The 24,132-nt window shown below is 38.7% G+C and overlaps 1 protein-coding gene across 1 annotated transcript in view; it reads left to right on the top strand.

Annotated features, from left to right (window-relative positions):
• Window positions 1–5,601: 5,601 nt before the first annotated feature.
• GPM6A (glycoprotein M6A) overlaps window positions 5,602–24,132 on the top strand; it is a 162,984-nt gene continuing 144,453 nt past the window's right edge. Inside the window, exon 1 of the mRNA XM_072123747.1 lies at window positions 5,602–5,794. Within this exon, the coding sequence (XP_071979848.1) occupies window positions 5,791–5,794 (4 nt within the window). The 5' untranslated portion in view covers window positions 5,602–5,790. The remainder of the gene's footprint in view (window positions 5,795–24,132) is intronic.

A 24,132-nucleotide genomic window follows, 5' to 3' on the forward strand; every position in this document is an offset into this window, starting at 1 on the left:
GTATAATTACGTAATAAATCAGCTTAAAATGTATTGGAAAAGTAATAAAGCAATGAATAGCTGTTCCCAAAGAAAAATACTGTAGAGTAAAAGAGTGGAAGGAATCAATAGGATTGTATCCAGGACCACAACGCCGACACTTTTACGCTAATTCATCCTATTTGTGAATGCACTTCCAAAACATTTTTGACCATTTTTTTAATGGAAATATTTTTGTGTTTTCTTAGTGTTGTAATATGTTCTGGATTATGTTTATTTAAAGTAACGATAAAGGGATTTTTATCAACCAGGGCAGCATGGTGGCTTAGTGGTTAACATTACAGCCCTGCACTGCTGGGGACCTGGGTTCAAGTCCCAGAATCAACATCTGCAAAGAGTTTGAATGTTCTCTCTGTGTTTGCGTGGGATTTCCTCCGGATCCTCTGGTTTCATCCCACACTCCAAAACCTACTGGTAGGTTGATTAGATTGTGAGCCCCATTGGGGAAAGGTTGGCAAGCTCTGTGCAGCAGTGCATAATTTGTGTGCGCTATATAAAGAAAGGAATTATTATTATCACCAAATTTCTTTTTGGTGGATTCACCGCTGAGTTTTGTCCCATTTTTGCTGTTGATTCTACAGATTCTCTCACATTTAGAGATAGATTATGGTACAGAAGAGGGAACACACAGGATGGTCACACAGGACCTGGTAAGGCGAGTGGGTACAGAAAATAAAAGTTTAGGAAAGTAATAATGAATGAAAAGACATATCTCTATAGCTGTGAAACTTAATAAATACAATTACAACTGAGGCCACAGGATTCAGAGGTCAGTTGTGCAGTAAAGTAAACAATGAGCCAAAACCTAATAAAATAATAAATAAAAATTGCACCCAACTGACCCTTATTGTGTGGAATTCAATGCAATATGGGACAGTTGGATTTATATGGATAAACAGCCATTGGGGAAGGGAAGTAAGGACTCATGGAGAAGCGTTGAGTCGGTAAACGCTTAGAATTTTGCCACACTTTTTTGGCGCAGTAAAGGGTCTAAGTGAAGAGAGCATGCTCCGCTGTGCACTGAAACTCATCCGGGGTTCACCAGTAGAAGGCACACTTTGTGGTCATCTGGGACTTAACGGAATTGCATCCAAAATCCTCTAACACTAGGAGTGTTAGAAAGTGAGTGAAGAAAGGAGACTGAGGTCTCAGCACATTTTTAAAATGTGGATGAAACCTGCTAACACTAGCCATAGTCATGTAGGTCCATGATGCATATATGTCATTAGTTTGGGAACCTCATTCTCCCACTGAGCCCTTGCCTGAACAGATGATCTACAAACAGCACTGTGTAGGGCACTTTATACGATTTTCAGATGTTTCTGTTTCCTAGTGGTCTCTCATTTTAAAGAACATCCCAGTTTTATCTTCATGAAAATGACCTTCTCAGTTCTTTCTACACCTTCTTTCTCTAATGGATTCCAATCATTGTGCAATGGGGTGGCGCTGAAGAAAACAGATGCACTAGAAAAAAATGCATATGTTTCTAAAGTGTGATTAGATCATTATAAGACTCCTGTCCAAATTACTATATATGAAAGTTTATAAATGATTAATATATATTATAATTATTCCTTCTCAATAATTTATGAATTTTTTTTAACAAGCATCAGTTATTCATGTCTTATTGAGTTCTTCTGTTCTGGGTATTATTAACACAATAATTAAACTAAGGATAATGTACTATGGGTCCGTGCTGCACAGATCTATAACATAGAACCCCTAGAGCAGTGATGGCTAACCTATGGCACTGGTGCCAGAGGTGGCACTCAGAGCCCTTTCTGTGGGCACTCAGGCCATCACCAGAGATGACTCCAGGTATCTTCCTGCAGTCCCAGACAGCCCAGGACTTGCTGTGCACAGAGATATTTTAAAGTGAAAGCTGTAACTGGGACTATTTTCTGCTTTATTGGTGTCCTCAGGTGCTGGTATCAATGAAAACTGTGACTGAGCAGAGAGTATAAACCACAAATTAAATCTCTGTGTTGGCACTTTGCGATAAATAAGCGTATCTTGGTTGTAGTTTGGGCACTCGGTCTCTAAAAGGTTTGCCATCACTGCCCTAGAGAATTATAGGACTATAATATGCCTCCATATAACTTATCATATGTTCATGTTCACTACATGAGAAAGTATGAAAGTTTTCTCCCCTAAAATTATTTTGTGTTTACTTTTTAAAATGTGCAGTCTTATGAGTCTGATAACATGCAGCAGCAGAATCTGGACTGATTGTTGATTACTTTATTATAAATACCATTAAAATATTATAAAAAAATTCATAAAACAGGATTTGGACTTAATAATCTTCGTTTCAAGGGTAGCAGTATAGAGTAGTGAACCGCAATCTGTTTTCGGGCACAAAGAACAGGAGTTTTGAGGTATACTCTATTTTTGTTCTTTCTTTTACACGTCTAAGTAATTATCATATTCAGTATATCTCCACATCAACACCCCCAGACGAAGGCTAGCGCCGAAACGCGCGTCGGGGAATTCACCCATGGCAGACGGGAGGCATAATACGAATATGGGTATGTTAATATCGCATTATTTGCACATGCACTGAGCACTTTATGTGTTAAAAAGGATGTATTGGCATCCTGGACAATACCGCCAGCATTTGGTGCACTTTTTTTGCTATATTTTTGTTATATTTTTTGCTATATATTCTTTGCATTAATTGTATGATCACCCTCAAACTCATGCGATATGACCCTTGATTATTGACTATTTTTACTCTCCCTGTGGCTCATGCTTTTAATGTTCCTGTGTGATATCCTCACTAACCGTTTGTGTTCCCCCCTCTGTGGAATTTGTGTTTTATTAATGAAATTTATTATGTAATAAAGATTTCATATATTTTTGGCAAAAATTGGCTTTGTGCTTGCAGGTGTATATATCTCCACATTCCAGACTTGGCCTTCAGCTTGAATCCCTACTAAACCTCCATAAGAGAGCACACATGTAAACTAATTCAAAGAAAGTATCACATCTTTGTATTACATCAAAACGTACAATTAAAAAAAATTTCATTAACCATTTTGTAGGTTAAGGCTCAGTCCCATTTTTTGGATTCTGACTTGCGTCACTTTATATGGTTATAACTTTTAAACAATGTTTCTTATCAAAGCGATTCTGAGATTGTTTTTTCCCCACATGTTCCACTTCATGTTAGTGGTAAATTTTGGCTGATAAGTTTTGTGTTTATTTACAAAAAAAAAAAAAGAAAAAATGATGAGTTTTTTGAAAAATTTGCCATTTTCGAAATTTGAAATCATTGCGTTTTCAGGCAGATAGATTTGCCACCTAAATAAGTTGCTGAATAACATTTCCCATTTGTCTACTTTACATTTTCATAATTTTTGAAATGTCTGGATAATTTATTTTGATGTCGCACAGCTTACAAATCGAATATCGCTTTTCCAGATTTCCAGAATTTACTCTTTTGGGGATTAATACCGTTTTGAATGAAATTTTACATATTTAGCATCACAACCCCCTATATAACCAACCCATTTTCAAATCTGCAGCCCTCAAACTATCAGAAACAGCTTTTAGGAAGATTGTTAACCCCTTCAGATCTTCATAGTAATTGAATCACAATGGAGGTGACATTTAGAATGGTCAAAATTTGTCGGTTATATGCTCATTTAGCCCTAAAATTGACACATTTCTAAAAAGATAAAAAGAGAAAACCTACCATAAAATTTGTTCTGCAATTTCTCCCCCGAGTACAGAGACCCCCCCCCCCCCCCCACAAGTGGCCGTTACTTGTTTCATGGGTGCACAGCGAGGCGCAGAAGGGAAGGAGCGCCCTGCAGCTGCCAGGATTTTAGTTTCCTCATTGGCCCCTTTTGCAGGCTATAAAATTTTAGCTTTTTCATTATTGGGGTCATGTGATGGCATTTTTTTGCGGGATGAGATGCTTTTTCCAGTGTTACCATTTTGGGGTTGGTATCACCTATTGTTGGAAATTTAGGAACTTTTTTTGCGTGCTGATTGCGGCATTTAACGGGTTAGACACCCACGATCGGGGCTCACTTCGACCGTGGGTGTTACACTGGGGTGCCGGCTATATGTTACAGCTGGCACCCCGTGTTTCCTGATGCCGGTTCGGCTTAGATCTTGAGCTGAACCGGCATCAGCTCTGCGTCTGATATATCGGACGCTGAACGCTAAGTCACTATTGGACGGTGAGCGGGAAGGGGTTAAAAAGGACATATAAAAACAAATAACAAAGAACACGGACAATGTGAATTACTAGGAGGGCATTATATACATATAAATAAAGGCGCTGGTGACAATCCTTTAATACCTCAGGCCATAAACCAGATGAAAGACCAGGTAATAAGACACAGTATCAAGCTGTAAATGCTAATGACTCCAAACATAAGTCTCTGGACCATCGAATTATGACTACCTCAATGCAACAAGCAAATACCCACCAGACGCCATGATACCCTGCTAGAATCACACAGTCCGACACCCCAATGCGCGTTTCGCACCCTGCTTCGAAGCATGAAGCTGACTTTTCTTGCCACTATTACTCCCTTAGGTTGCCCTAGCATGGACATCATTTGACTTAAGTGTCTGTACAGTAGATAAAAGGGAAGATGTAAAATGACAAATAATATAAAGCATGTACCCCAATTTTCCCAATAGGTAAGGTTCAAGATTTGGTTTTTGTGTGTAATAAATACTTTACCTAACTACTTTAAAGATTGACCTAGAAACCTAGTGACAGGTTCCTGTAGTTTCTGAGCCCCACAAAACAAACATGTAATAAACTCTCTTGCACCTTTGAGAATAAAATAAAGTTTAAAAATCTACCTGGCTTATTGCCCCAGATGCCGTCATGAAGCGGTTCATGGAGTAGGTTCTGGTGCTCTATTTTTCTACTGATCTTGGTTCTGATGCTGTATTTTTTCTTCTATGCAGTTAACACAACAATTTTATGAATTTATGGGTTCGTAAAGGGGCCTTATTTGACTCTATATGAGTTAATATGTTAATTAAACAAATTTACAATCTTTCATCCTGGTGGTAGTTTTCCTTTAAAAGGCCAATGAAATCAATGACCTTTTTTTTATTATCATTTTAGTGATTGAAAATAATAATGGAGGTCCAAACACAGCTGTGAACTGGGCCATAGGTGATTTGTGTCACAGAACTTGCTGCATCTGACCTGATGAAAATCTGCTAAACCAGAGACATTGCAAGAAATGTAGGTTACATTAGAGGATCAATATCAGTTGAAAAGTGGGATGAATACTTCTGTACTCGTAAATATCGATGACACCCATACCTGGGACAAAGTTAGTGTTCAGATCCTACGGTATGCACAATTTTGGGAATAATTAGATTTTTGTGACTCTTACCTGCTGACATCTGACATTTAGGCCAATTATATGGAACTAGGGTGAACCAGCTAAACTATCAGATGTAAAAACATTACAAAGACCTCCTCCCTCTGGATGTTTCTAGTCCAGAGGCTTCATGCTGACAAGCACTTCCTGGGAAGCTTCTGCTGGAAAAGAAACTGCATTTGACTCTTCAATGCTTGTAAGCTCTATAAAGCTAAGCCATACACATCTCTTCTTACAACAGGAGACAGACTTCTCAAAAGAAGGCTTGTAATTTGGAATAAATAGAGGACATGTGCAGAATATTGAGGCAAAGGCAAACTGAATAGGAAATACTTCTGCATCCCCTGACACTCCAGCTGCATTGCTGAACTGAGTGAGAAACACCAGAATGGGTGAGTAACACATATCGCCCTTACTATATAGTCTTATCAATGCAACTATATCCCAGGAATAGCATGTTTTTGCCTTGTTTGTGAAGCTATAGTGCCAGTTTATTGCCAGAAAATGTATTGGATACATATATGTTACTTGAGCAGTGGGATACAGTCCTTATCCATGTAGATTTATGTATCAGTAAAGAAATATTCTACTATATTCACTGATTGTCCTTTATAGGCATCAGCAGAAAAGTAGCCGGCAGTAATACGATTAGATCTGACCAGGTTTAGAGCAAATGGAGAGTTTGGAAAGCTTCTGTCTGATCCAAGTAAAATGTTGCAGTATAGATGTAACAAAGTTTGACATGACCAGGGAGGGAGATACATTTAGACTAAGGTATGACGGGGTCCAGAGTCACCCTATTGCCACTTTCTGCTGTGGATTAGGTGGTATGAAAAAGAGAAGTTCAACTTTTTTCCAGGAGTGGATCTCATGTGTTAAGTGTTTAGTTAATCCTATCTATATTTCGAAATACAGATAATCACTTAGACATTCTCTTAGGTATAAGGGTGCATCCACACGTTTAGTTTTTCAGATGCAGTTTTTGAAGCCAAAATCAGGTGTGGACCATAATGGGTGAGGACTATCATTAAGAAGTGCTACTCCTCCTCTATTTTCACTCAACTCCTGGTTTTGGCATTAAAAACTGCATCTGAAAAACTGAATGCGTGGACGCATCCTAAGATGCAAGTATCATAAATAGGAGGTCTCAGATGTGAGGGTGTTGTAGTGAATTTGTAGGTCTTTTTTCTTCTATTTTACTGCTATACAATATGTGGATTATAACCAGTGCACATTACATACTTTGAGCAATATTAATCTTTTTTTATGAAGAATAAATGGTTGTCTATAAGCATCATTCAGTTTTTAAAAAGATAATTAAGATTCTAGAAAAAATGCAAAGCAGATATGAAACATGTCATCCAATTTTATTATTTTTTAGTTTCTTGAAGACAAAGAGTTAGTACTGGGCTTGGAAGCTTTTAATTTTCTCTCTTAGCATTATGGTCTTCAGAGGTGTAACTACAGCAGCTGTTATGGGGCCCATAGTTTCCGGGGGGCCCGGCATTCAAACTGACATACTGAAGAATAGAAGATGTACACCATTTTATACATATGCGTGCACATCTTCCACAGTACACAGCATGAAGCGGCCACTCAGATGTCAGGGCAGGGAACATCTCTGATTTCTGCTGTGTACTTTCCCCATGTGGTCAGCAGCTACTGGGACAGATATGTGAAAGTTTTGAGTATATAAATGTGTGAGTATACAAATATGTATATTTTTGAGGGGGTAGGAAGGCCTTCTCTCTCCTAGTGACACCCCTGGTTTTCTTCTAAATATGGATAGTGACTTTAGGAATTTTGCAGAGGCTAGTTGAGGCTGTGGCCTCAGGACAACAGGGTGCATTAAATAAATGGGCAGCATAAGCATAATAATTAAAGTCTGCTGCATTTTTTAGCTTCTGTAACTTGTGCTGTTGCCTAAAATGTCTGTGCCTTCTTAAAAGTACCCAGCAGCCCCCTGTTCCTCCTCACAACAGGAAGCTGTCCTGCAGTGAGAACATAGGTAGAGCTTCATTCTGTAGTATGTGCAATGTGACTCAGCTTAGTCGGTTTGGAGATTGAGTTGGCAGAAGTTAGTGCCTGCAATGCCAGGCCATTAGTATGAGGGGAACGTTCTCCTGTACAGTTTCATCTCAGAGACCTTAGTGTCTAGCTGCCTCTCTGACCATATTGTCTTAGACTTTCCCTCTCCCTCCACTTGCTCACTGCTGCTGCCTGCTCAGGACCTGCTAAACTTCTAAAATGTATGGAGGATGGTGCACAGACATAAGGCATAGTAGACAAAACATAACATAACAAAAACTAAGGCAAAGGAAGTGTCAGTAGATATAAATGTGGGAATTTTTCAATTTTGGTACAGGGTCCCATTTTTTTGAAATATAAATCATGATGTCATTTACACTGGGATGTTAGATTGTGGTGCAAGCGGTTAATCAATTGGCCCAGGACCAAAAAAGATTTAGAACTGTCTCCCTATTCCACAAATAGAACTCCATAGACCAGCTTTTAGTTGTTCTAATTGTGCGGTAAATTAGAAGGAAAGGTGTCAGGATCTTAAAGCTGCGCCCAAAAGCGATTGTTGGAAAAGGACAAATATTGAGACGCCGACACTTCATAAATAAAGCTCAGCAAGGTGGGAAAAAAAGTCAGTGTAAAGTCAACAATAAATGCCCCCATTGTGACTATCTACAGATTCCATTAAATTTATTGGATGTTTGGAAGCACCATGTAAGGAAAATTTGGAAGGGGAAAGGGAAGCCAATCCACTCTGAATTCAAGTTTTCGGATGAATCTGCAAACAGAAGTATTTCTTTTCATTTGTAGCAAAATGACCATTACAGTTTGTTGAGTTTTGGATGGTGTGAGTCTTTTCTCTGCACTTTTTCCTTTCCTTTGTACATCCTGCTTGGTTTATGAAATGTTTATTAACTCATATCTAAGCTCTTGGCTCCTCACGGATTCTAATCGCCGTTCCTTTTAGTGAGAAATACTCAGCGCTGTCTTGCTAAGGGCCTTTTTAACTTCTTGGCAAGGGCACGCCGTACATTTGTGTAATTATTTTACTTCAGTCCAGTTCACAGCAGTTGATTTCTTTCAACATTGTATTCCAGATTCTGATTGAAGTACTTTGTCTATATAGTTCCAGGGACAATGTATCATGGTTATTGCCAAAATCAAATTGTTTTTCTGCTGCAAAGTACGGCATTTATTTGATAATGATAGAAAATATTTTGTGGTCAGATAACAATACGTCTGGGACTGCGACGTCTGAGATGTTTCATTATTGAGGACTTTCCCATGGGACAGATAATAAATGTGTAATGATTCTGGGCTCTAATACTGGACCTTTATAAATTCAGTGATCTTCATTCAGCACCACAGTCTGTAAATGGAGCGCAGCACCTTTCAAGGGAGAATATGGGAACTACGGCCCAATTCTATTATGATCAAGCCTGTGCAGGGGTGACACATGGTTTTTTTTGTGTTTTTACTTTCATTGGAAGATCCAGGAAAATGAGAGAGACAATGGGGTAGAGATTAATAACTACATTGTCTGTTTTTGTACTAATTTTTTAGACTTTTGTCTTAACTTGACTGCAACAGAAAAAAGACTCAAAAGTAGTACAAGAATCCAGAAAACATAATGATAAAAACCCCAATTACTTAAATAACAATTATTCCTAACCCTTACTGTCACTGCACAGACCAATCCAAATCCAATGCTAACTTTTATTATGCCTTTCTCCTTCATATGATTCATACTGCCACCCCCTTAGCTACATGTACAGGACTCATTGTACGTATGGTTGCTTACAAGTCCCTCAAGCTCAACCAAGGGATGAAAAACAACTTAACCAAAGGAAATAAGTTTAAAAAACAAAAACGTGATGCGATTACAGAGGTTTGTTTCCTGTATAATGGCATTAAAGCCTTCCTTTAAAATGAACCTGCCACCATGTTTTACCCCACTAAACTACCAGCTCCTTTAAATAGAGTATGAAATGTCCTTTCTAGAAGTCCCTCTTTTATGTGAAATCTCACCCATTTATCTATAAAAAAATATCCACCAAACACAGACAAATATAACTCTCCTCATTTTCACTTGAGAAAAGTCAAGTTTAATGGTTGCAGGGGAAGAGTTACTTCAGACGGCCCAATCTTCTGTTCTGTAGCATCTAGAAACAAGCGTTTTTGTGTCACATTAAAGATAAGAATATAATCTTTTAGATCACTTTTTTATGGCTTCGTTAGCTACAGAAACAAAGATACATGCAGATAAAAACAAACTTGGAAATTTAAGCTGTAGATAGAGATCTATTTTTTAAGTGTATGTCCAGTTCTTTAACTCAAAGAAACATTTAATATATTTAAATGTATATCATTTAATCTGATATGTAGGTGCTGTTTCTAGGTGCTATAGAACAGGAGATAGGGACCTATAAAGTTACACTCCACATGCAGCCTCTAAACTTGACTCATCTCATGTGAAAATGAGATGAAAGGGGTCATATTTGCCTAATTTTGAAGGAGATTTTTTTTTATAGGTAAATGGGTGAGATTTTACATAAAAGAGGGTATTCTGGAAAGGACTTTTCATCCCCTTCCTGAGTGGCCTAGTAGTTTAGTGGGGGAATTTTTTTTTTAATTTAGAAAGCTCCTTAGGCAGTCTATTCCACAGATTTATGTCTCTTGTGGTAAAGAAGCCATGTTGTCTCTGAAGATTGTGTTTTCTCTCTTGTCGTTTGAAGGGATTTTCCATGGAACAACTTTTCACCACATTTTTGTAGTGGACATACATATATTTAATAGTGTCATAGGATTTGGTCAGTGAAAAACTGACATTTTGCATCAGAGTTCAATCCGTTTTCAATCAGAGTTTCTTCAGTGTCTCAGTTTTTCCTGCACGTTTTTTGGGCAAATTCAATGCATTTTCACTCCTGAGGCAGCTTTGCTGGCTGTGATGGACAGGACGTCACACGTTGGAAGGGGTTAATAAATATGATAAATATTAGAGGGCTGAACCTTGGGACACATCACTTATATTATTTTGAAATATTATTAAATGATCTTATATTCAAGTAACGTCCTGGTGTACACATTTAATAGATCCACAGATTTGCAGATATTACACACGTGTGATGGGTTAGACATAGACCAGCACATCTTACTGCCCAAATTGGTTAAATATGTATCGCGCCTAGTGACTGGATATGCTTGTTTTAAATATTAAGAATTACAAGGCAAAATGGATTGTATCTCTCACTAGTCGTCTGGGGAGCCTCAGCTCTCCGGTCACATCTCTGTTACTTGAATGTGTACTGTATAGCCTTGTTACTGCTAAGACTATAAAGGCTTGGAATCAGCATTGTTATGTGAAAAACCTTCAAAGCCTTAAGGAGAATCTATAGACTGGAAAGATAACGAAGGGACCTTGTATGTTTTCTGTTTAGTACACGGACAATAGACTAACAGTATAGTCAAATCAAGTGCCAGGTTCTAAATGGTATATGAAAAATTAAGAGAGGTAAAACACCTTGCTTTATAGATTTTCAGTAATAATTTTCTATATAGGGTATATCACAAAAGTGAGTGCACCCCTCACATGTATGGAAATATTTTATAATATCTTCTTATGGATGAACACTGAAGATATGACATAATATAAGGTAGCCAGTGTACAGGTTGTATGACCTGTGATCTGAGTGTGATCTCAAAATAACTCAAAATAACTGGAGTGAAAATGGCCAAATTGTGCCAATGGTCAACTGTCAATTTTTTGTGTGCCCACCATTATTTTCCAGCTAACCTAACACTCTTGGGCATGAAGTCTACTAGAGATCCATAGGTTGCTACTGGAATCCTCTTCCACTCCTCCATGACAACATCACAGATCAATGGACCTTCTGTTGAATATGTGCCAACAATTCTCAATAGGGTATAGGTTTGGAGACATGCTCATCCAGCAAGCCACAGTTTCTTCAGCAAGGAGGGGATCATGCTCTGCTTGAGTATTTCACAAAGAATGTTGACTTTTGCGGTTCCTTCAAAGAACTATAGCGCCATGGAGCCACCAACCATGACACACCTAACACGATGATGGACCGTGGACAATACATTTATCTTTGTAGTCCTTCACCTTGTTGCAATCACACACGTTTGACACCATCAGAACCAAATAAGTTTATCTTGTTCTCATCAGACCACAGAACTTGGTTCCAGTAATCCATGTCCTCCGTCTTGTATAACTTGTTTCAGGGTGTTGGAAATCTTACAGCCTGGACCAGTGATGGCGAACCTTTTAGATGCACAGTGCCCGAACTACAACCAAAACTCACTTTTATGTCGCAAAGTGCCAACATGACAATTTGAGCAGTAACTTATTGATCTCTGCTGTATCACAAGTTTCAATCGTATTGGATGGTAGCTTCCCTCAAGGGTCTCCTAAAGAGGAAGAATTGGGGGACCCAAAGCAGGAGCTCCAACGGTCCCCATCTCTGTCCACACCTTCTCACTGGCAGCCAAGTAGGTATCACTTTAAAATAGCACTGAGCGTTGCCTGATCTGGGCTGTCTTGGACTGCAGGAGGAAGCCTTGAGTCCTATCTGGTAATTCTGTGCTGGGTGCGCACAGAAGGGGCTCAGAGTGCCGCCTCCAGCACCCGTGCCATAGGTTCGCCACCACTGGCCTAGACCATCTTAATGTAGATATCCTCACAGAGCACTTTGCTGTGAGGTGCCATGTTGAACTTTCAGTGACCAGGAAATAAATGTACATATCCAAAAATGCAAGGGGTGTGCTTACTGTTGTAAGATTCTGTAAGGAGAAACAAATCATTAACACAATCTACAAAACATATGGTAATTGTTATATGTATACCACTTGGCCATTATCTACTTCTATACATGGTTATTGGAAGGGTTTCACCGCGCTCCTAGGATGTAGAGGGGAGTGCAAGAGATATTAGAGTTGTGTAAAGAGTATTGTTTCTAGCTGCTGTGTCCTCTGGTTTGCAGGAACAGGTCCTGATGTATAAAGATTTGTAAAGTGGGTGGCCAGTGGATAGTCGCGCTGCTCTTTTTGTCAGGATTCAGTGTATCGATAAAACATTATATGCATAGTAACAATTGTTCACTAAATGAAAGACATTTATTTTGCATAAAAACAGTATGGATATGTCAACCTGCGGTGATGGTTGCTTGGTCCGGTTAGATCAGCAGCAGCGGGTTTACCGCTGCTGCTGATCTAACCGGACCAAGCAACCATCACCGCAGGTTGACATATCCATCTGATACATGACAACTGGCCCACATTTCAGCTCAGCGCATTAAAGTGTCCATAAAACAGTACTCATTTCCAGAAAAAGAGTTGTACATTCGATTTCTGACACACAAAGAGAACCTTGTGGACCTGAAGAAGGGGTTAATCCACCCGAAACGCGTCGTCCAATTTTATACTGATGAATTCTTAAACTATACTGTTTTTATGCAAAATAAATGTCTTTAATTTAGTGAACAATTGTTACTATGCATATAATGTTTTATCGATACACTGAATCCTGACAAAAAGAGCAGCGCGACTATCCACTGGCCACCCACTTTACAAATCTCTACTTCTATACAGTTATACTCCTATATTGTGATATTGCATCTAGGTTTACCAGGAGTGACACAGATCTGGCATCAAACACACAAACAGTGGCTAAAGGCAGCGTACACAGGAACAAAGGACTGGAATGGATAATCTGGGAACACACTGTGAAGTAACTCTTAGGCACCAGGGAGGGAATTGGCTTCATATAAAAAGCAGATCTTGATTTTGATTAACACATTAAAAACAACGTCATAGCACAGCATCGGGGAAGTGATAAACCTACCACTTTGCTGTAAAAGCAGGTGTGAATGATCAATGGATCTAGAAGCATTTAGTAGGGAAACAAATGTAGACTTGAATAAGCCACCAGGATCATATGGTCTCCTGTGGAGAAGAAGTAAGTACCAGCTCAACAATACCATTCATGACATGTAGTCCAAAATCTGAGCAAATGCTACTTCAAGTTGCTGCTCTGCAGGAAACGGAGAATAACTAAGTAGGGAACTGGCTGTGTGAATAGTGACTGAGCATCGGGGTCCATGAGTACTCCACTTATAGGCACATTAGTAGATGCCTCTATAGACCAGTGTTTAACAGAACGTTAATGGAAAATATTGTCTATTTTTATAGTCTTTACAACGAATATGATGTTTTTTGGTCAGTATTGATTCGACTTAGTATTGACAAAAATAAATAATTAATCCACATCCTTGTCCTCATTGCCGCTTCAACAGCCGAGTTGAACTTTGTCTAATGAGTATATGACGCTCTTTACCTTTTAGAAGAAAATTCGAAAGAGCTCAGTTCCTACAGTTTCTCCCCTCTATTAACTCCTGCTAAACTACCTGCACTAGACATGAACCTTAATGGCAGACAGATCTTCTCGTCCTTCCTTCATCACCGCAGTCCCATCTTTAATGACTGAAAAGCATCCCTTTAGGCCAGACGAAGAATGGAGTTATCCGAGGTCCCTGAGAGATCAATGGCTTCTCTGCCACATTATTGGAAGCCTGCAGTATAAGTGGCATGTGAAGGTTGTGAGAGGTAGTTAGGGCACTTATAGAGAGGCTTATGTTCTGCTTAAACCATCATTTTTAACTTTTATTTGCATTGGTGAAAGCTATATTTTTGGAACAGGGGTTTGGAACACCCCATCGGGCAGATTTTGGCACTAAATATGTTAAACTACTGGACATACTGGAATAAATACAGCATAGATGTAATTCTCCAAAATGATACCCTGGCCTAATGGAGAAACAGGAGATTCCAAAGCTCTATGCAGTCACAGTCCATTTTCCTATCAGTCCATTTTGGAGGAAGTTGCACAGACTAAAAGTTTAGAAGTCCCTAAACTTCCTTTAAGCTGCTTGAATATTGTGCCACAAATCGCACCTTTAAAACGAGATGGAAAATAGAAACAACAGAAAACTGTTGGATTCCCAAGCAGCGCCACAAAAAAAAAAAAAAAATTAAAGTCGAGAGGGGGTCAGGCCGGGCTCCCATACCTGTTTTACCATTACTTAACATAATTACACTTAAAATAGATTCATTCATCTTTAGTCTCATCATTGTGTGGCAGGCGACACAACGATGAGACGACCGCGCATGCGCTCTCTGGCTGGAGAAGGGAGGACAGAGGCGGGCATAAGGGATGCTGAAGGGAGGTGTGCATAATTACCAGCCAATGGAGTGAGAAGGGGCTCCTGTGACTTAAACAACAGCCCCAGAAGCGCATTTGCATAATTATTTATTTATTTAAATAAGCCATTACCTGATAAATGAAGAACTGATGCTTTTTCAGTGGGCACACACCAGCAAGTTAGTGTGATTAGGTAAAGGGTGCACAACTCGCAGCCCATGGGTAATGCAGCCCGCAATTCACAGCAAAAATGAGATAAAACGCGTGCAGTAGGACCTGTGCAGAACCTTGCTGTAAAAACAGCAGGGAAGCTTAAGGACCTCTGAAGATGTCATCATCACATGAACCTCTGGCTTCTCCTCTATGCAACAACATGGGGAACAGGGCTGCTGACAGTAAGAACTGGAAAACTAGATCTGGAGGCTGGGAGAGGGAAACTAGACCTAGGGGCAGAGGGGGGGGGGGCAAGACCTGAGGGCAGGGAGGGGTGGAACTAGACCTGGGGGCAGGGGGAAGGCAAGACCTGGGAGCATGGGTGGGTTTGCTGTGTAAAAAGGGGGTAGTACACAGTGGGGCTGCCTAAGTGAGGATAGAGAGAAAGAGAGGGGGGCTAGCTGTCTGTATTGGTGGGGGGAACAAGACAAGAAAAATGGAGGGTTCTAACACTCGGCTGTCTCTTACAGTATTCCAAACCTGCTATCGGTGAGCTGTCTTTTTATTTTCTTTTTGTCTTTAAAATTATAGTAGTTATATTCTTGTACATAAGGGCAGTATTATAGTCGAAGTAGAAATATATTGCATATCCAGTATATTTCTACTTTGACACAAGATTTTCTACAATATATCCTGGGCACCCTTGTACATAGGGGGCAGTATTATAGTAGTTATATTCTTGTACTTAGGGGGCAGTATTATAGTAGTTATATTCTTGTACATAGGGGGCAGTATTATAGTAGTTATATTCTTGTACATAGGGGGCAGTATTATAGTAGTTATATTCTTGTACATAGGGGGCAGTATTATAGTAGTTATATTCTTGTACATAGTGGGCAGTATTATAGTAGTTATATTCTTGTACATAGGGGGCAGTATTATAGTAGTTATATTCCTGTACATATGGGCAGTATTATAGTAGTTATATTCTTGTACATAGGTGGCAGTATTACAGTAGTTATATTCTTGTACATAGGGGCAGTATTATAGTAGTTATATTATTGTACATAGGGGGTAGTATTATAGTAGTTATATTCTTGTACATAGGGGGCAGTATTATAGTAGTTATATTCTTGTACATAGGGGGCAGTATTATAGTAGTTATATTCTTGTACATAGGGGGCAGTATTATAGTAGTTATATTCTTGTACATAGAGGGCAGTATTATAGTAGTTATATTCTTGTACATAGGTGGCAGTATTACAGTAGTTATATTCTTGTACATAGGGGGCAGTATTATAGTAGTTATATTCTTGTACATAGGGGGCAGTATTATAGTAGTTATATTCCTGTACATAGGGGGCAGTATTATAGTAGTTATATTCTTGTACATAGAGGGCAGTATTATAGTAGTTATATTCCTGTACATATGGGCAGTATTATAGTAGTTATATTCTTGTACATAGGTGGCAGTATTACAGTAGTTATATTCTTGTACATAGGGGGCAGTATTATAGTAGTTATATTTTTGTACATAGGAGGCAGTATTATAGTAGTTATATTCTTGTACATAGGGGCAGTATTATAGTAGTTATATTATTGTACATAGGGGGTAGTATTATAGTAGTTATATTCTTGAACATAGGGGGCAGTATTATAGTAGTTATATTCCTGTACATAGGGGGCAGTATTATAGTAGTTATATTCTTGTACATAGAGGGCAGTATTATAGTAGTTATATTCTTGTACATAGGGGGCAGTATTACAGTAGTTATATTCTTGTACATAGGTGGCAGTATTACAGTAGTTATATTCTTGTACATAGGGGGCAGTATTATAGTAGTTATATTCTTGTACATAGGGGGCAGTATTATAGTAGTTATATTCCTGTACATAGGGGGCAGTATTATAGTAGTTATATTCTTGTACATAGAGGGCAGTATTATAGTAGTTATATTCCTGTACATATGGGCAGTATTATAGTAGTTATATTCTTGTACATAGGTGGCAGTATTAGAGTAGTTATATTCTTGTACATAGGGGGCAGTATTATAGTAGTTATATTTTTGTACATAGGAGGCAGTATTATAGTAGTTATATTCTTGTACATAGGGGCAGTATTATAGTAGTTATATTCCTGTACATAGGGGGCAGTATTATAGTAGTTATATTCCTGTACATTGGGGGCAGTATTATAGTAGTTATATTCTTGTACATAGAGGCCAGTATTATAGTAGTTATATTCTTGTACATAGGTGGCAGTATTACAGTAGTTATATTCTTGTACATAGGGGGCAGTATTATAGTAGTTATATTCTTGTACATAGGGGGCAGTATTATAGTAGTTATATTCCTGTACATAGGGGGCAGTATTATAGTAGTTATATTCTTGTACATAGAGGGCAGTATTATAGTAGTTATATTCCTGTACATATGGGCAGTATTATAGTAGTTATATTCTTGTACATAGGTGGCAGTATTACAGTAGTTATATTCTTGTACATAGGGGGCAGTATTATAGTAGTTATATTTTTGTACATAGGAGGCAGTATTATAGTAGTTATATTCTTGTACATAGGGGCAGTATTATAGTAGTTATATTATTGTACATAGGGGGTAGTATTATAGTAGTTATATTCTTGTACATAGGGGGCAGTATTATAGTAGTTATATTCTTGTACATAGGGGGCAGTATTATAGTAGTTATATTCTTGTACATAGGGGGCAGTATTATAGTAGTTATATTCTTGTACATAGAGGGCAGTATTATAGTAGTTATATTCTTGTACATAGGTGGCAGTATTACAGTAGTTATATTCTTGTACATAGGGGGCAGTATTATAGTAGTTATATTCTTGTACATAGGGGGCAGTATTATAGTAGTTATATTCCTGTACATAGGGGGCAGTATTATAGTAGTTATATTCTTGTACATAGAGGGCAGTATTATAGTAGTTATATTCCTGTACATATGGGCAGTATTATAGTAGTTATATTCTTGTACATAGGTGGCAGTATTACAGTAGTTATATTCTTGTACATAGGGGGCAGTATTATAGTAGTTATATTTTTGTACATAGGAGGCAGTATTATAGTAGTTATATTCTTGTACATAGGGGCAGTATTATAGTAGTTATATTATTGTACATAGGGGGTAGTATTATAGTAGTTATATTCTTGAACATAGGGGGCAGTATTATAGTAGTTATATTCCTGTACATAGGGGGCAGTATTATAGTAGTTATATTCTTGTACATAGAGGGCAGTATTATAGTAGTTATATTCTTGTACATAGGGGGCAGTATTACAGTAGTTATATTCTTGTACATAGGTGGCAGTATTACAGTAGTTATATTCTTGTACATAGGGGGCAGTATTATAGTAGTTATATTCTTGTACATAGGGGGCAGTATTATAGTAGTTATATTCCTGTACATAGGGGGCAGTATTATAGTAGTTATATTCTTGTACATAGAGGGCAGTATTATAGTAGTTATATTCCTGTACATATGGGCAGTATTATAGTAGTTATATTCTTGTACATAGGTGGCAGTATTAGAGTAGTTATATTCTTGTACATAGGGGGCAGTATTATAGTAGTTATATTTTTGTACATAGGAGGCAGTATTATAGTAGTTATATTCTTGTACATAGGGGCAGTATTATAGTAGTTATATTCCTGTACATAGGGGGCAGTATTATAGTAGTTATATTCCTGTACATTGGGGGCAGTATTATAGTAGTTATATTCTTGTACATAGAGGCCAGTATTATAGTAATTATATTCTTGTACATAGGTGGCAGTATTACAGTAGTTATATTCTTGTACATAGGGGGCAGTATTATAGTAGTTATATTCTTGTACATAGGGGGCAGTATTATAGTAGTTATATTCCTGTACATAGGGGGCAGTATTATAGTAGTTATATTCTTGTACATAGAGGGCAGTATTATAGTAGTTATATTCCTGTACATATGGGCAGTATTATAGTAGTTATATTCTTGTACATAGGTGGCAGTATTACAGTAGTTATATTCTTGTACATAGGGGGCAGTATTATAGTAGTTATATTTTTGTACATAGGAGGCAGTATTATAGTAGTTATATTCTTGTACATAGGGGCAGTATTATAGTAGTTATATTATTGTACATAGGGGGTAGTATTATAGTAGTTATATTCTTGTACATAGGGGGCAGTATTATAGTAGTTATATTCCTGTACATAGGGGGCAGTATTATAGTAGTTATATTCTTGTACATAGAGGGCAGTATTATAGTAGTTATATTCTTGTACATAGGGGGCAGTATTACAGTAGTTATATTCTTGTACATAGGTGGCAGTATTACAGTAGTTATATTCTTGTACATAGGGGGCAGTATTATAGTAGTTATATTCTTGTACATAGGGGGCAGTATTATAGTAGTTATATTCCTGTACATAGGGGGCAGTATTATAGTAGTTATATTCTTGTACATAGAGGGCAGTATTATAGTAGTTATATTCCTGTACATATGGGCAGTATTATAGTAGTTATATTCTTGTACATAGGTGGCAGTATTAGAGTAGTTATATTCTTGTACATAGGGGGCAGTATTATAGTAGTTATATTTTTGTACATAGGAGGCAGTATTATAGTAGTTATATTCTTGTACATAGGGGCAGTATTATAGTAGTTATATTCCTGTACATAGGGGGCAGTATTATAGTAGTTATATTCCTGTACATAGGGGGCAGTATCATAGTAGTTATATTCTTGTACATAGAGGCCAGTATTATAGTAGTTATATTCTTGTACATAGGTGGCAGTATTACAGTAGTTATATTCTTGTACATAGGGGGCAGTATTATAGTAGTTATATTCTTGTACATAGGGGGCAGTATTATAGTAGTTATATTCCTGTACATAGGGGGCAGTATTATAGTAGTTATATTCTTGTACATAGAGGGCAGTATTATAGTAGTTATATTCCTGTACATATGGGCAGTATTATAGTAGTTATATTCTTGTACATAGGTGGCAGTATTACAGTAGTTATATTCTTGTACATAGGGGGCAGTATTATAGTAGTTATATTTTTGTACATAGGAGGCAGTATTATAGTAGTTATATTCTTGTACATAGGGGCAGTATTATAGTAGTTATATTATTGTACATAGGGGGTAGTATTATAGTAGTTATATTCTTGTACATAGGGGGCAGTATTATAGTAGTTATATTCCTGTACATAGGGGGCAGTATTATAGTAGTTATATTCTTGTACATAGAGGGCAGTATTATAGTAGTTATATTCTTGTACATAGGGGGCAGTATTACAGTAGTTATATTCTTGTACATAGAGGGCAGTATTACAGTAGTTATATTCTTGTACATAGGGGGCAGTATTACAGTAGTTATATTCTTGTACATAGGTGGCAGTATTACAGTAGTTATATTCTTGTACATAGGGGGCAGTATTATAGTAGTTATATTCTTGTACATAGGGGGCAGTATTATAGTAGTTATATTCCTGTACATAGGGGGCAGTATTATAGTAGTTATATTCTTGTACATAGAGGGCAGTATTATAGTAGTTATATTCCTGTACATATGGGCAGTATTATAGTAGTTATATTCTTGTACATAGGTGGCAGTATTAGAGTAGTTATATTCTTGTACATAGGGGGCAGTATTATAGTAGTTATATTTTTGTACATAGGAGGCAGTATTATAGTAGTTATATTCTTGTACATAGGGGCAGTATTATAGTAGTTATATTCCTGTACATAGGGGGCAGTATTATAGTAGTTATATTCCTGTACATAGGGGGCAGTATCATAGTAGTTATATTCTTGTACATAGAGGCCAGTATTATAGTAGTTATATTCTTGTACATAGGTGGCAGTATTACAGTAGTTATATTCTTGTACATAGGGGGCAGTATTATAGTAGTTATATTCTTGTACATAGGGGGCAGTATTATAGTAGTTATATTCCTGTACATAGGGGGCAGTATTATAGTAGTTATATTCTTGTACATAGAGGGCAGTATTATAGTAGTTATATTCCTGTACATATGGGCAGTATTATAGTAGTTATATTCTTGTACATAGGTGGCAGTATTACAGTAGTTATATTCTTGTACATAGGGGGCAGTATTATAGTAGTTATATTTTTGTACATAGGAGGCAGTATTATAGTAGTTATATTCTTGTACATAGGGGCAGTATTATAGTAGTTATATTATTGTACATAGGGGGTAGTATTATAGTAGTTATATTCTTGTACATAGGGGGCAGTATTATAGTAGTTATATTCCTGTACATAGGGGGCAGTATTATAGTAGTTATATTCTTGTACATAGAGGGCAGTATTATAGTAGTTATATTCTTGTACATAGGGGGCAGTATTACAGTAGTTATATTCTTGTACATAGAGGGCAGTATTACAGTAGTTATATTCTTGTACATAGGGGCAGTATTATAGTAGTTATATTCCTGTACATAGGGGCAGTATTATTGTACTTATATTCTTGTACATAGGGGGCAGTATTACAGTAGTTATATTCTTGTACATAGGGGGCAGTATTATAGTAGTTATGTTCTTTTTTATTCTTTTATGAATATCTGGCTGGCTGCGGGCAGGTCACAGTACTGGGGTCTATTGTACAAATGCAGTATTATGTAGTAGTGGTTTCTAGGGAGAATTTGTGCTGTACTATGGTTTTTGGCGCATCTAGGGTTTTGGTTTATAGTGCAGCCCCCTGAAGGGTATCGGTATGACAATGCAGCCCTTGGGTGCACCCCTCCCTGGCTCAGGTTAGAGGCACTGCATCCTTTTGGTGGATTTCTTTCACACTGCATCTCATGTTCTGTTTCTTCTACCAGGTAGCATTGTGTAGCATGTTATGCTGTTCTGAAGAGTAAGAAGAATTGTTTCAGCTGAAGAAACCTTAAAGATGAAGTCACTAAACAATGTTGAATAGTGAAGCAGAGATCATTGTGTGTGTGATGTTTTACTTTAAATATATAAGAAAGGAAAAGGTGAGGGAACGTCGCAGGTTAATAAGCGGAGGATGGTTTTGCTTATCCTGGCTGTCTTCTTTTACACCCTTTCTATTATGCTTGGTTTCCATAGTTACGGGTTTATTCGTGATGCTCTGAACCTCTTCTAATTATACACTGGCATAAAATTAATACTTCAATCCCTGATTCAAAAACAACTTGCTGCACGGTGTTTGTCACCGCATTGTGACACATCTTGGAGTCAAATGCTGTCACATACTGTAGCTCATCTTGTGCCATTGTATAAATTATGTTACAGATTTACGAAACAGCATGTTCAACTCCATGTTTTTCAAGGCTTCTTCTCCATCATATAGACTCAATACTTGGAAAGGTACAATAGAATGAATCATAAAATACAATATAAAATAAACCTTGACACTCAATCAAGGGCTAAGGGAAGATCATTACTGTTCAGGCTATGATTATACAGTATGTTCAGCCTTATCATATCTTTGCGGTATAGACCTTGGTATAAAATCAGCTGCTATACCAACACAATTACACTGCTGACATCAGGGACATATTCCATAGCACCGTACAGAGATTGCTATCAGTCCCTATCCCCAGTGGGTATCACAATGTAATTACCCAATCTATCTTACAATATCATAAGAAGCCAATCAATCTCTCCGACTTTGGGTTTGTATTGTTTCAAAAAATGCTGACCACATTCGAAAAACAGACTTTGCTGACATGCTGTGCTGGCGACGCTACACATATTGAGAGTTGTCTCACAATCTGGGTTAGTTTCGGAAATCTAGCAAATAGCAGGCGATGAATCTTCATTAGGTCCCACTACTTCAAGATGACTTCTTGTGGCTGTGGCCTATCACTGCAGATGATACCACAAGATGTCTTTGGTTTAAAGGGGTTATCCGGGTTTAATATTTTTTTTATGTCCGGGCTGGGGAAGGCTAGTTAAACATAATAAACATGTACTTACCCCCTCCGGTGCCGCCGATGTCCTGCGCCGCGGTCCCTTCGATCCGTGCCCCTGTTTGTTTACAGGGGCACGGAAGCCGCGCACAGGGAGCTTCCGGTCCACGATGTGGACGGCTCCTCCCATGCGTCCCTATCTCTCAGCGTTGTAAGCGCTGAGACATGGTGCGCATGGGAGCTTCCGGCCGGCCGGAAGCTCCCTGTGCGCCGGTGTAATAAAACCGGCGCACAGAGAAGACCGGCCGCGGCGCGGGACATCGGCAGCACCAGAGGAGGTAAGTACATGTTTATTATGTTTAACTAGCCCTCCCCAGCCCGGACATAAAGGGGATAACCCCTTTAATGCAGCACCTCTCCACCTTGTGTTTATAAAATTACCACAGTCACTCACAATATAGGGGCACATTTACTTACCCGTCCCATTGACGTTGCCGATCTGGAATATCCGACGAGGATTCGGAGCTGCCCCGATTAACGCAGTTCGTGCGTCCAATTTCCTGCATGTGTCTCTTCCCCGTTAAGGTCCTCCGGAGTTCACCTTCTTCCCGGTGCATGTGATTGCTGATTTTGCAACACAATTTGATTTTTAAATCCCGCGCTCAGTCTTAATCAGTCGGGTTGTCCTACGGCCACGCCCCCCGATTTGTGTCGCATGAATGTCTGCACAATTGCGCCACAATCCGATCGCGTGCACCCAAAACTCCTGTTAAATGTGCCGCAAATTGGAAATAGTCGAGAAACCCGACAAAAATGCGGTGTGCGGACCCTTAGTAAATAGGCCCCATTGTGCCTATAAAATTACCACAGTCACTCACAATATAGGGGCACATTTACTTACCCATTCGCTCGCGATCCCCGAGGTGCGTTGTCCGACGAGGATTCAAAGCTGCTGCAATTCACTAAGATCGTGCGCCCGATATCATGCATGTGTCACTTCCCTGCTGAAGTCCCCCGGAGTTCACCTTCTTCTTCCTGGTGTATGTAAGTGCATGTGCAACATCCCCCACCGGGGCCTAGCCCTTGAGGTGAGGCCTGGAGACAGCCGGGGCCCGCGGTACCGGAGTGGCTGGCGGTTGCGGCCTAAGCACGCTATGGTCACGGTGCTTGGTACGGGGGAACCGGAGGGCTGTCCTACAGCCTGGCAGGTCTCCAGCAGGGTGGTGTTGGCAAGAAAAGATGAGGGAGCGGCTGCTATAGCGGATCTCCCTGGGGCAACCCCTTAATGTCCCGAGTGTGAGTCTCTGGGTGATGGACAGGGTGCCGGTGATGGAGGCAGGGGTAGTAGCAGGGACCAGACGGAGGCAGAGGTTGAAGAAAACAACTTACAGTTCTTTATTGGAACTGACAGGAACATCAG

The sequence above is a fragment of the Engystomops pustulosus genome, chromosome 1 (assembly GCF_040894005.1).
Source record: "Engystomops pustulosus chromosome 1, aEngPut4.maternal, whole genome shotgun sequence".
NCBI classification, from domain to species: domain Eukaryota; kingdom Metazoa; phylum Chordata; class Amphibia; order Anura; family Leptodactylidae; genus Engystomops; species Engystomops pustulosus.